Source organism: Spermophilus citellus (assembly GCF_964194105.1).
Source record: "Spermophilus citellus genome assembly, chromosome: 5".
NCBI classification, from domain to species: Eukaryota; Metazoa; Chordata; class Mammalia; order Rodentia; family Sciuridae; genus Spermophilus; species Spermophilus citellus.
This window is the reverse complement of record NC_138186.1, coordinates 1,967,186-1,981,568: the sequence shown is the minus strand read 5'-3', so window position 1 is coordinate 1,981,568 and position 14,383 is coordinate 1,967,186. Positions and strand designations below refer to the sequence as shown.

General features: G+C 50.5%; 1 protein-coding gene across 9 annotated transcripts in view; it reads left to right on the top strand.

Moving 5' to 3' along the window:
* The window catches only part of CARMIL1 (capping protein regulator and myosin 1 linker 1), a 244,063-nt gene that overhangs the window by 206,755 nt on the left and 22,925 nt on the right, over window positions 1-14,383 (top strand). For all 9 annotated transcript variants that reach the window (XR_014022096.1, XR_014022097.1, XR_014022098.1 and 6 more), the window contains 2 exons: window positions 11,270-11,336; window positions 11,537-11,733. Coding sequence is in view for 4 of the 9 variants with exons in the window: in XM_081295124.1 (XP_081151250.1) it covers window positions 11,270-11,336; window positions 11,537-11,733 (264 nt within the window). In the remaining 5 variants the exon portion in view is untranslated. The remainder of the gene's footprint in view (window positions 1-11,269; window positions 11,337-11,536; window positions 11,734-14,383) is intronic.

Sequence of the window (14,383 nt, the reverse complement as noted above, 5' to 3'; positions counted from 1 at the left end):
AGGGAGGCCGCGGAGCCGGTCCGGGCTTGCCGGGTGTGTGTCCTCGGTGTCTCCAGGCACCTGGGAGCCACTGCAGGCCTGGGCGCTGGCAGGAGGGCAGAAAGACACGAGCCGTTTCCGTTTTGCCCTCCGGAGGTGGGATGCTTGCGAGGTCCAGGCAGAGCTCTGCAGTGGGGCTGTGGACGGGGCTCTGTCTGCTAGCCAGGCCTGAGCTGGTGGTCAGCCTGGCTGCCCCACGAGGGCCACAGCTCGTGCAGCTCCTGGAATAGCTTGGTAGCTTCACCCTGTGAACACGGTGGCCCTAGCTTTGTCATTGCCACTTTCGTTTTTACATTCATGACATTTACCTCAACTTACCTCCACCTGCAAGCTCCGGTATTCAGCTTGTACTTGAGGCCTCCAGTTAGATGTCCATCAAGCATCACAGACAGATGGAGTCTCCACCCTGCCTTACCCAGGGCTTCCCCTCCCAGCTAATGACACCAGCTCTGCTCTGCCCACTTGTTCCCAACTCTCCCAGTCAGCCCCAGTCACAAGCCACTGTGGTTCTTGCCTGGACTCCTGAAATAGACTTGTAATGCTTGCTCCTGCCCTCACTGCCGTCATGCCATCCTTACTCAGAGCCAGAGGAGCTTTCTCAAGTGGAAGCCAGATCAGTGGTACAGATGTCAAGTCCTCTGACAACTTCCGTGGTACCCAGATGAAATTAGCTTCTTCCTTTTGGTGCCTGAGTTCACATGATCTGGTGCTGTCTCTCTCTCCTTCTAGAATCTAAGCTCCTACTCCTTCCTGGAGCAGGAAAGCCTTTTTCCTTTCCCTGGCAGGAGGCGTGGTTCCCACCTCAGCCCTTGTCCCTTCTGTCCCAACGCTCCTCTCCAGAACATTCCATGGCTCTCTTTGCCTGCTGTTTTGGTCTCATTCCCACGTCCCTTTCTCAGAAACTTTCCTCGGTCCTGTCACTCTCCCACATCATCCTGTTTTCTTCTCAGTACTCACCAGGACTTGAGATGATCCTATTTACTGCTCTGGTACTCTTCGTCCATCTCCCCACGCTAGACCATCGCTTCCTGGCGGGCAGAGACTCTGTCCTGTTGAGCTCATTTCTACAGAATCTGGACAGTGCCTGGCGCATAGTAATTGCTCAGCAAGTTTTTGTTGATGGTTGTGCACTGGGCTCTCCTTTCCTGTCAGTCTCTGCCTTCAGGGTGCAGGAGTTGTGGCTTAATGATTGCTTTACAGCTGAGACCATCAAGGGGATGACTACTTGGTGAATTTCTCTGAGAACTCTAGAAGATAATTCTGGGCATGGGAAGTTGAAACTCATTTCAACTGATGAGGCTCAGTGAGAACAGTGTAGGTGGTGACACGGGCAGCAAGCTAAACATGTGAGGACTGGAGCACCCCTGCTGTGACCAACGCTCATCAGGCAGCCACACGTGGCACTAGTGTAACCCATTTTCCCTTGGGAATCCCAGAGCAGAGATGGTAACCCTCTTGCCCCATATCACACTGCTGCCTAAAGGTTCCTAATGATGTGCATCCCAAACCCTTTTCCTCTCTGCTGAACTCCTGGTCTTCAGCCCGGCCTGGGTCAGCAGAAGTCTGGGGTGGGAGAGCTGCTGCACTGTGCTGCATGGAGAGCCTGCTGGGTGGTGTCCTCTGACCACGGTTCATTCCTTGCTGATGAGTTTTACTCTTGTTCTCAGTGGATTGGGGGGGATTCTAACCTGTGGTGGAAAATTTCTGCCTCTGCAGCCATGGGGCACGCAATGGCTGGGCCTGCAGGTCCCTGGACTGATGGGAACAAGCAGCGGAGAGGCCCAGGGTGGAGGACTGTGCCCCTGGGAGCTGCCCACTCAGAAGACACATCGCCATCCCCAGTGCAGGCTCTCTGGTTAGCCAGGCACACCCCCTGCGCTGAGCCCTGACTCCGATGATGCCTGTTTTCTTTCTGGTCTGAGGTTTTACCACGTGCCCCCCTGGGAGTGAAGGCTTAATGAGGATGGGTGGAATGACTTGGGATTTGATCTGGGAAGGTTATAAGAAGTGACCTCAAATGCAGGTGAAATGTGGAATGGACATCAGCAGGTCACTCTGCCTTCGGCTTTTTGATCAACTGAGTAGTTGGGACTGGATCAACCCTTCCTATCCTTTGGAAAGGAAACTGGGTTTGGGATGAACCAGCCTTCATTCTGCACCTCCCTGTGGCAACTTGGGGATTGTCGTTGTCCTATCCAAACCTCAGCTTCTCCAGATACACCTATAGGGAAGTGAATCACTCAGTGCAGGAATGTACATTCAGGAATCCCAGGTCTCAGGGCTAGGATCAGCTCTCTGTTACAGCTGTCCCTTAACAAAATCCAAATCTGAAGTCAGTGATTGTTAGCCTTGGCCTTTGGTATGTGTGCAGAAGACTCCAAGCAGAGCCGAGCTGTAGGGTGGGTACCTGCAAGACAAGCCAGGGTTTTCCTGAGGATTTTCTTGAGAGCCACACTCAGTCTACCAGGGCCAGAGCACTCTTTGTTAGGACCATAGCAAAATCTCAGTAATGTTTCTGGTTCTGTGCGGCGTGGCCTCTACTCCCCTGGGAACTGGACACATTGGCCTCCTGTGTGCCATTATTAGATGTTGAGATCTTAAGCTTTAGAGAAAGTCAGAGAAAGGTTCACGAGGGGTTTGTGTAGCTAACATTAAGTCGGGACAACAGGCAAGAACCGCGCCCCTAAGTGCTGAAGACCGTTCTTGTTTCCTTGTAAACCAAGGCCACAGTGGCTTCCAAGTACGTTTGAGAGAAAGTTTGCCAACTTTCCCCTGTAGCTTGGCTATGACCCATTACCTCATTTTAAAATGAGATCAAAGCCTATGAAAATTCAAAAGTGGCAAACAACACTGCATTGTTCTTGACAGATGTTCTCAGCCCAAATGGACCATTAATAACAATTATGACATAAGGTTATGGGAAAATAGCTATCGTAATGGATCAGTAATTTAGACAGGGGTATTTTGAGAATCCACCCTCTTTTGAGAATTGCACTTGAGAAGGGGGGTTAATTACAAGGAATTCAATTGAACAGGACAGTTCTTGGCTCCCAAGCCAGCTAGGTTTCAGGGTCTGCTGTTTAGCCATCTTCCCTGAAACTCTGTCTGAAGCTGAGGAGTTGGGTAAGAGGACTGTGGGGCCTGACCTCAGAAAGTTTGGGATCCATGCAGTCGGAGCCACATGTGTGACTGACTCGTCAGGTCCCAGATCTGATGACTTGGTCGGTTACTGCAGCCCCAATCAGAATCCCCTTCCAGACCCTAACTCCACCCTCCATTTTCATAACCCAGGCTGACTCGACTCCTCACAGCAGCAAAGCCAGTTGTTACAGGCTCGAACCTGCTTGTGGTTAGTGGCACTGTTAAAGGTTGACTTTGGTCATCTTCATAGCGGTGATAATCTATGCAGAGATCCATTTATTACCTGAAGCATTTTAGACCGATTTTAATCATCCATCTTGATGTCAGTTAACCACGACGTCCATTGTGGGGAAGAGGATTTGAGGGTATAGCTAACACGCTCATTTTCACCTTCCACAGTAAATAAAGTTTCCAAAGTTCTAGATTTAAAATATATTCCTCAGGTATGAAACTCAGTGGGGTTTTTCCCATTGTTTATTCTTTCATGACAAAGAGAATGTTGAAATGATATTCAAAGTTTTGTGATCATTGTAGTAATATTGTGTTTAATAATATAACAGAGTTCTTAAAGAGTTTCCCACTTTTTCATTACAATACCATGATTAGTAAATTACCCTTTATTAGTAATACCATGCTTCTGCACCCTGCTGCAGGAGCGCTGGTTCTTGGAGAGAGGTGTTTGATTGAATTCAGTGCCACATAATTTCATTCCTTGGACTGCTCTTTGAAAAATGTATTAAATCATGTTCACTTTTGAAAGTGAACATTCAAGTATGAAATTTCACTTTTGCGTCAGTTATGAGTTAAAATGGATACGTGGCAGATCGTTTCCTGTTTCTTTTCAAAAACATGATAAATGGGAAGGTAAAGATTTAATTTTCTCCTATCAAAAAACATGGCAAATCTGGAAAATAGGGAAACGAGGCATTTTCATGTCAGAGCAGCCCCTGCCGTGGCCTTTACAGTAGCCGCTGATCAGTGCTGTTCTCTGGGTGTTTGAACATCTTGACGCCAGCTTAACTTTTATGGGAAATGAGACTGGAGGTAAAAGTTAACGAGTGTGGTGTGAAGAGCTGATTTCACGCTGCGTTCTGTGGGAAAGTGGCACATCACTCAATCTCTGGTCCTGCTCCTTTTGTCCCCCAATTTATTGCCACTTTCTGGGAGTGTGGGGCGTCCACGCCCCTCCCCTTCTGGGCTTCCAGGGGAGCTGCTGTTCGGCCATCATTGGAGAAGTGATGGCATCTCTTCCAAAGCAAGATTTATTCCATCTCAGACATTTGAGATGGAAATGCACCGAAAATCATTTTCTAAGCTCTAAGTTGAGACCATTGCTGTGGCTAGATATCAAGGGTATAAATCAATTAAGAATTATTGGGTTTGGATTCCCTTTGTGCATTGACTCAGTGGCAAATCTAATAGGAAGTACTTAATATTTATAATCTAGTTCATGAAGCAGGGATTACCTATATCCTTTTAAACCTGCACGGAAAAGTACAAGGTTATCTTATATCAAAAAGCAAGAATTGACTAATCCAAAGAGATCATTTCAAGGACAAAAAATCTAGATATCAAGGGCTCCCCTGGGACATTCTTAACACCAGCAAGAATAATGACAGCAGTAGTTTATAATACATTGGATTAATTTAACAAATCCACAAGTTCATAGGGTACCCAGAAAATATAAAGAGAACCGAGGTGCAGCGAGTTTTACAGAGGAAAAGCAGCTGATAAATACAGGAACAATGAAAGAAATAGAAAGTTTTGATTTTGAAGCTCCCATTGTATTAATTCAGGAAAGAATCCTCAATATTTGCTTAACCACAGATTTTTTTTCTGTATGAACTAAAAGAATCCCCTTGCTGCGTTGTTAATGGCCAAGAGAAATGGGACTTTAAATGAAGCTGTCATTGAGTCCCCACCCTGGTCAAGGGATCCCACCTAGTGTCAACACCAGCATGGGGACCACCTGGCGCGGGCCACCTAGGTGAGTCAGTGCAGCCACACCACCCAGCAGGGCCGGTGTGCCACAAGCTTTCCACCTGAATCTAGGGGAGAACAGACAACTGCAGGATGCGGAGGCCTGTGAAAGGGCCTGGGTCCTCTGAGAGGGTCAGTATTGGGAAAAGAAAAGCAGGTTTGGGTGCAGGGAGGAGGTGTGCTGGATGATACGTCAACCATCTTTCCCACCGTGACACAGACCCACGGAAATCAACGTAGAATAGAAAGGTTTACTTGGGCTCATGGCTTCAGAGGTCTCGGTCCATGGTCAGCCAGCGTCATTGCTGTGGGCCTGGGGTGGGCAGAACATCATGGCAGGAGGGCACGGGGAGGAAAGCTCAGCTCATGGTGGCCGGGAAGGAGGGAGTGGCAGTTTGTACCCTTCGAGGACACATCCAAAGTGGCCCATACCCTCCCACTAGGCCCGTCTCCTACAATTTCTACCAGCTGGGAACAAGCCTGACCCATGAGCCTTTGGGGGACCTTCCATATCTGAACCTCAGCAGTGCAGTGGTTGGAGTCAGGAGGTCCCTAACTGGCACTGTGTGCCAGGCACAGGGCTGAGCACTTTGTGTCCTATTTAATCCTCACAATATTTTTTTTTTTTTTTTTTTTTTTTTACAAACTAGAAAACTGAGGCCTGGTTTTGCAGAGTGCTGGCCAAGTCCCACCGCCTGGCAGGTGGCTGAGCCAGACGTTGAACCCTTTCTTGGCTGCCAGAGCCTCGTGTATCATGCCACCCCTTCCCTGGTCTGTGGGGCAGACATTGGATTCAGCAGGGCCTCAATGAGCTCCAGAAAATGTGCAGGCGTGGAGGTTGAGCCTCGCTGTGTGAGAGCAGGGGTCTGTTGCCAGGGTTTCTCTTCAGAGGAACAGTCTCTGCCTGTCACTTCAGGATCTGAGCCGATTGTGAAGTTCCTTGCCTTCACTCAGGGTGATCGTGAGGGGCATGATGGGGACAGAGGACCTGTCTTGTTGAGTCAACCTTTCAGAAATAGAGGGATTTCCCATCAGCTGTGACACTCACAGATGTACCCATAATCACATTTTTCTGGAAGCTTCTGGGGAGATCTGTGTTAACATGGACAGCAGTCTTTATTTCAGGCAATTCAAGAAGGTCTGAAAATATGATTTTACTTTTTCCACTTCCATTCGGCAAGCATTTCATGCTCATGGAATGGGTCTACGATGGATCACGTTTAAGGAAAATTGCCCGACGGCTGTGTGAGATTGGCGTTGAGGAGCCTTGCCTGTGCACACGCGGCTGGTGGCAGCCTTTCTCAGCAGAGGGGCGGAGGGGGCGGAGGTGGGATGGGTGCTGCTGCTCCGGGCTGCCTTTCCTCTGGGGAGATTCCGGCCATCATGGGCACGAAGTGGGGAGCCCTGTGTTCTTATTCTACTTTACGTTGTGAGCCACAGAAACAAGAGCTTATAAGAAAGCCGTTGGCAGGTGGCTGGAGTAGGTGGCCTTCCTTACGGAGTCCCCGGAGGTTGGGGAGGATCCCCGACACCCCATGCTGCTCTCACAGCCTGGATTTGTTGTTTTTCTACAGCTGGAGATGTTATTTTTTTTTCATTTATCAATTTCAAAATAATAAAATGCCCCATCAACTGTGAATGACGGACCGTGGGAGTTTTAAAAAGTATTTTAGTAGAGATTCAACATAAAATGTAAGGTGACCTAAATTCCCACTAGGGAACCAAGCGTCGTAACTGTGCCAATGTACCCATAATCACACTTTTCTGGAAGTGTCATGGCCTTGCCTCAAAAGCTCTGAGAACCAAGTGGGCAAGAGAGTCAGTGTGGCTGTGCCCTAGAGTACAGTGGGGGCACGGCGTGTCAGGACCCTCAGGGGGCTCCTGTGTGCCCACAGATAGGCGCTGTCCCCTCTGTTGCTGGGATGACCCTGTGGCCCCAGAGCTGATGTTGTCACCAATTCCCAGGTGGGGTTGATGACAACATCAATGTGGGCTTGGTAAACGGCGTGGGGGACAAACTCGGCCAGAGCCATATCTGTGTACAGTGTCTGCAGTTGTTCAAGCTGTCACCGTGCTTCTGCTGGCTGCCTCGAGCCCTGACTGCGCTGGCCCCTGCTGGCCTGTCCCTTTGCTAGGAAGGCTCCTGTGTCTTGGGTGCTTCTGTTTGTGAATGGTGTCCCCTCCCCTCCTAGCGATGCTGTGGCTTTACCTCTCTCCCATTCATGTGTCTCTCCTTTCTCTTTGCTGCATGGAGACTCTCTGCTGCACAAGCGTAAGTACTTCTGGTGGCTCTGCGGCTTCTGGCTGGTCTAGTTGCATTCCTGTGTCTGTTTGCCTCTGTGCTGCCTGGCTGGCCTCCCAGGTCCATCTGCAGATCCTGAATGAAACAGGCGACAGTTTACAGAGACGAGATTGGTCCTTACAAGACGGTCCAGCTGGTGACACGGGCCCTGAATTTAAACCACCCCAGCTGTGCGCCTGAGAGCACTTGGGTGCTAATAGAGAGGCGCCAGCCTTCAAGGGGGACCGGGCTGCTCACAGTGAAAAACAGACACCAGGACTAACCTTTCTACGTTTTTCTGATTCTTGTAATATCACTTGTTTTGAATTACAGAATCATAGAAAATTGGCATCATGATTTGTATCTTGTACTGGAAAATTTTCCTAATCTGCTTCTAAATTGATACCATTTTGGTTCTTTAGCTTACGGAAGGAAAAAGTAATTATGGATTCCTGAGCTTGGGATGAGAGTATTATTTATTACTCTTTGTGCACACTTGGCAAAAACAAAGAAGAAATCGACCTCACCGTTTTCTCATGGTGATATAAGCAATTTAACTCTCCTTATAAAAAAAAAAAAAAAAGCATGACTAGCAATACTTATTAAAAGTGGGTTTGACAGGGAGAAAAATGTGAGTTCTTTACGAGGTTCCAACATGCGCATGTAACTCGTGGTTAAAGTGGACATATTTCTACTGAGCTACGTGCAGAAGAGTTTTAAATCCATTATAGAAATCGAATCAAATGAGTAAGATTTCAGAGTAACGTGGAGTTGGTGCTACTTTCAGATTCTTGGGAAACAGCTGTGGGCAGGGTGGGGATTTATTGATTTCAAGACAGGAGAGAAGTCTGTGTTTAGGCTTTCCTTCTAAAATTCCATTTTTAAATAAAGGTTTAACACATTTTTTCTCCTATTTCTTCAGGATATTAAATATTGAAAATTGCTTCTTACTCAAAACATGCATTTTAAAAGTTAGCTGTGTCTAGTTGTTGACAGGGTTGACCCAATGAGTGGGTTTATGAAGGAGCCACTTGGAATGTGCACCTCCTCTGCATCAGCTGCTGACCCACGTCTGTGGCCGTGCCACTCTGAATGTGCCTGGTCTCGTCAGCTGACTTGGGAAATAGGCATTGACAAGGGCCCAAGGAAGGTCAGCCTGGGCACATTAGCCCTTCCATTCTGGAACAAAAAGAGAAGAGAGCGAACGGTTCTAGGAAGATGGTGAGGGCAGGGTTTCCAGGAGCAGTCAGCCAGCCCCACCGCTGTGGGGAGGAAGAGTGAGAGGGATGCCCATCAGTGGGATTTCTGGAGGACCAGCGAACACTGGCCCTTGAGTACACACCTGGTGGAGAACCCAAGTTCATTCTCACTCTGCCTCCTGCTTTGAGTTCCCACGTCATGGGATTATCAATGAGAATGGCCAGTAAGAACGACCAAGTCCAATTCTGTAGGAAGAAAAAATCCCCAAGGAAGGAAAGGAACATATAAGAGACAAGATTCAGTTTTTTCCCTCTCTGTTATTGTAATTCAATCCTATGAAAAAAGGAGATTGAAGCTGACTGCATTCTTAATACCAATTACAACAGGTAGCCTGATTGCAAAAGTCATCAGCCTGACCCCGCCTGGCAAAACTTCAGAACTAGAAGATACAACATACACTGAAAGAGCACTATGGGCAACACAATTAGACATTATTTACATTTGTAAAGAGCTTATAAAATACGAGAAAGCTAGAGCTAGAAGGCATTTTTCTGATATTCAAAATTTTTATTCTCGGGGCTGGGGATGTGGCTCAAGTGGTAGCGCGCTCACCTGGCATGCGTGCAGCCTGGGTTCGATCCTCAGCACCACATACAAAGATGTTGTGTCCGCAGAAAACTAAAAAAATAAATATTAAAAAATTAAAAAAAAAATTTATTCTCTGGTTTGAGGTGTCCGAGAACAAAATCCTCGGGAAGAAATTAGATCCCCCTTTTGACTGATGTTGGCCACTCAAAATCCTGGTTTTGTGTTTCTTAATATGTCTCTAAAATAGCTAACTGGCCCACTTACAGAGGGGCATTAATGTGCAAAAGAGTTTCTATATATGTATGCTTATGCTTATATATATATATATATATATTCTCACATAAAGTTATTCTTACGTATTTGAAATGTTATAATTTTCATGTATTTACATGTATTTGATGTCCATTATAGACACTTTACCGAGAGGGAAATTTGAGCCAGATTATTTTTGCCCATAAATACTTTCTATAAAATCTTAACCAAGAGACACAGGAAAAAAAATTGGAAGATACCTTTGGTTCATGCCCTTTTAAACTTCTTTCCTATTTTCCTTTTGACTCTATAAATGAAATTGCCTGGAAATCATATCGCAGACTCTTTCCTGATCCTCTTCCTACCCAGTGTGCACAGGGTGGGTGGAATTCTGAACTCTCCCAGCTCAACACAGCCAACACCTTGCTACTTGCAACTCCTGAGAATTCATTCAGGCTGCACTTCTGAATAGAGCAGCGGGCCACTCTTCTCGGCCAGCCGCAAGCCACGTGGGCACACTGCCTTCAGATGATCCCTTAGCAGCTGCACCATGGGGACCTTGCTCTTACTCAGCCTTGAGACCTCTTGCTTTGCAGACACCTGTCCCTCAGGTTGTCTGCCTTTAACACAGCCTCACAAGAAGCAGTTCGGAAAGTTTCATTTTGTATTGCAGGAAAACCGTTCAGGATTTAAATACAATTGCTCATGTTTTTCTCTCAACAATAAATAATAGCAAAAGAATGTTATTAAAGCTGTCATAATTGCTAAAACCACAAAGTCATTTGCTTTTAAAGGTCATCATGAACCAATTTATTCTTTGAACAAGAAATGTTTCTCAATCATGTGAAGTTTTTGAGGAAGCCTTGAATGAAAACCTGTTCAATCAGAGTACTCCGACTAAGTTCAGTTATCTCGTAATTTATACAAACACTAGTTTGGCATCTCTCTCCTCCGTCTGCCTGTGCGCCTGCAGCCAGCAGTGTGGTGGCCGACCCTCCCTGGATGTCCCTGGCCCTCCTCCTTGGACGACGTCTTTGCACCTCTCTGACTTGGACTTGGCACTTGAGGTCATTGTGCAGCCGATGACAAAGTTTCCTTCCAGCTTTGGCATTGCGTGATCCTCTTCAAGGACAGATAATGTCTCTCTCTGGGGGTAGAAGCTATTGCTGGGCAGGTTCTCCTGAGTTTTAGCCTTGGTTGGGTTCGGGTTTCCTCGTTTAAAGGACCATCAGAACCCAGGACATCCTGCTGCGATGCCCCAGCGATGGGCTTTTGATTCTTGGTGACTTTTCCTAACTGGTCTTTGCCTGTGAAGATCCAGATTTTGGTAGCAAACGGTGAAACAGAAAGAGTTAAACTGCTTAAATCATCCGAGTGGCCCCCAGTTCAGGGTGCTGCTGGGTGCTGCCGTGACAGTGAACAGGTGCTGCCTCTGTGGAGAGCACTGTGGTCAGCCTTCCCGACTGGCCCTTGTGGTCTTGGAGCCCACCCGCCCTGCCACCTCCTCATCCTCATGTACTTGGGGTCCAGCTCGCAGCGAGATCCCCTGCTGCTTGCTGTTTTTTCTGACTGTCAGTTCAGATGGTCAGGACTGGGGGAACCGGACAGAGTTAGGTGCATGGTTTGAGAGAAGTGCAGACGTTTAGAGGTTAGCCCTTCAGCCTTGAGCCAGGCCACCAGTGCACTGAGCCCCCCTGCAAAGCAATGGAGCTGGTCCTGGTGGTCTGGACTGTGTTGGAGAGGGAAGGCAGTGTCCTGTGCTAAGTGCCTTCTGTGTCTTGTTGCTAGATGACACCTAAATCCAAGAGGAAGAGCATCCACAGCCGAATGCTGCGGCCTGTGTCCAGGGCCTTTGGTGAGTACCGTGTGACTTGTGACCAGGAAACAGCCCTCTGGGGGACGTTTCTTAGGTATCCTCTGTGTGGGTGACAACTGAGACTTGGGTGGTTTGCAACTGGGTGTTTGCTGCTCCCTGATAGACTCACAGTGGCTTTCAGGAATTTTCTAGCCCTCTGTCTGCATTGTACTCTGACCTCAGGCCTGGTTTTATTTTAGAAATGGAGTTTGACCTTGATAAAGCCCTGGAAGAGGTGCCAATTCACATCGAAGACCCACCATTCCCATCCGCCAGGCAGGAGAAGCGGAGCTCAGGGTTTATCTCCGAGCTGCCATCTGAGGAGGGCAAGAAGCTGGAGCACTTCACCAAGCTGCGGCCCCGGAGGAACAAGAAGCAGCCGCCCACGCAGGCTGCGGTAGGTGCCTGTCCCCTGGCCCTGTCCTTCCTGGGAAGACACTCGGGTGCATTGCATAGCCCCAGGACTGTGCAGGCCCCCAGGGCCTCTCTGCACCTGGGGTGTGTGCAGAGCTCTGGAGCAGGGCTCTGGGAAGTCCTCAGTATCAGATACGCAGGCAGGCTGGGTCTGGCTCTGAGGACATCGGGGTGAAGAGAGGCCACCTGGGCGTGCGCTCCGGAAGTGTTCGCAGCTGGTCTTGGCGGGAACCCCTGCCATCCCTGCTGTTCTGGGTCCTGAGCCTGATGACCCCCCAGTGCCATGTGGGGGGTCGAGCCTGTGAGGTTCATCCCCTCTCCATGAGGCTCATCCCCCCCTCCGTGTGGCTCACTCACCCCCCCACCCCCCCACACCCCTGTGCGGCTTGCCCCCTCTCCGTGGGACTCACCTCACTCCCCCCTACCCCCCCCCTCACTCACCCACCCCCCTCCTATGCGGCTCACCCTTCTCCGTGCGGCTCACCCCACCCCCCTCTCCATGCGGCTCACCCCCCCTCCAGGCGGCTCACCCCACCTCCTGTGTGCCCCCCCACTCACCCCCACCCAGTGCGCTCACCCCACCCCCTTGGTCCAGGCCTCCCCCTCCTGTGTGGCCACTCTGCTTTACAAAGGTCCCGACTTTCCTGTCACCTGTGCTGCTCTGAAACCTTCCTTCTCACTCCTCACACCGAGGTCCCTCCTGCCCCGTCCTGAGCCAGGGCTCTTCCACCACCTGTCGCCTCGCGTCCCAGTGGCGACTGGACACAGAAGCTCCGTCCTCGGGAAGGTGAAGTCCCCTGGCCCCTCCACCTGTGCTGTCACAGTGCCATCAGCCCTGTCTGCTCCCTGTGGCTCACCTCCGCGTGTCCGGGAGTCCGCTGTCTCCTGAGCTCGGGGGCTGCCGGCACCCTGGACGGGCCTGTTCAGAACCCAGGCCTCTTGTGCCGCCCTCCTCCCTCTCCTGGCCTCCCCCCACAGGCCGGGCGTGACCCTGGGCCCCCTGACCCGCTGTCCTCACCCTGTGCCGGACCCTGGCCTTGTGCTGCGTCCCTTTCCTCAGTGCTTCCCTGGCGCAGAGCCCCTCCAGGCAGTGCACAAGTCCACCTGGCAGGATTTCCTCCAGGAAGCCCTCCCGCCTCTTGTCATCATAGGCTGGCTGTGTGCAGTGTACAGCCCCAGCAACCCTCCAGGAGCCCTTCCTGGAGGTGAGCTCACGGCTCCCGTGCTGTGGTCTGAGCCTGCTCCTCCTCACCTGTGGATTTGGGGTAGGCAGGGCGATGGCTTCCTCTCCTTGGCCATGGACTCAGTGCTCCTGTGGGTGGAGTACAGAGTGCCCACTGGTGCTTCTGGGGACGTGGGTGGACGGTCAGGACCGTGGTCCACATCGCCTGTAGATTTTAGGTTTCTTCAGTGCACTATTCCATAACCTTAAAGGAATGAGCCTTCTACATAAGGGAGAGGCCACTCCGGGAGGGAGAAAGAGCTGCCCGCACAGTGGCCTCCGTGGGCTGGATCGTACCAGGTAGTCCTTTCTCCTGGGCCCTGTCCCTGGGAGGAACAGCTAACAGTGGAGCCTGTGTGGCCCCAATCTCCCTGCAGGTAAGTGGGGACTCTTGGAAACAGGGAATTCTGTGTTCCTTTTTCTTCATACATTTTAAAAAAAGCAAGAAGGAAGGTCCACAGCTGTAGCAGAGTCCTGGGGAGAAGCCGGCCAGCCCCGTGGGGAGACGTCCTTACTTGCCCACCGCGGGGACCAGGCTCAAGCACCTGGGACAGCCAGGTTCCCAGGAGCAGACTTGTTTAAGTTCCCATGACGAGGGGCCTTCAGAAAGGGGAGGCCTGTGTGCTCTGGGCTGGGGCTGGAGAAGAGGTGGGCAGCTGTGGAGTGAGCGCCCAGGGGTCGGATCTCATGGCCACGGCCTAGAGCAACGGGGGCCGTTCGTTCGGGTCTCCCCACGTCCCTGCGTCTCAGGGATCAGGACCAGGACGTCCCCTTCCTTCAGGCACAGCGAGGCACCTCTGGCATGGGGTTTTCATCCTCCTCTGACCCTCCAAAGGCAAAGACTGATTTTTTTTAAATTACAAGAAATAAAACAACTAGCCAGTTTTTCCTACTTAAATCAAGTGTACATAGGGACGCTTAGAGGGAGGGTCCACTGTAGCCAGCCGGCCCATAGTGCAGTCCCCCATTGCAGTGGCACAGCAGTTGTGACCCATTGAACCTGGACCAACTTGGTCCTGAAATACCAGCGGTGAGCACATCATTCAATTGTCATAAGAAATAAATGGAATGAAGTCACTCCATCGGCGCCCAGTGCAGACGCCCCCCGGGCCACCTCGTGCTCCTCCCCTTGGCTCTCAGAGCTGCCTGGCCTGTGTCCCCTGCCACAGCCTGTGCCCCCTGCCGCCCCACACCCAGGGGGCGGAGGTGGAGGAGCCTGCTGCCCAGCGACCACATGCTCTAGGCACAGTGCTGCGCCCCAGCCCAGGGAAGGCGCGCTCTAGTCCTGGTTGAAGCCCATAAGCCCTGGCAGTACCTGCCCCTGAGTGTTCAGAGCTACAGTGTGAGGAGGCCCCGAGGATTTCAGAGTTCTCTCTCCAGCCCCTGCTGCAGTCCTTAAAACCCCCTCGAC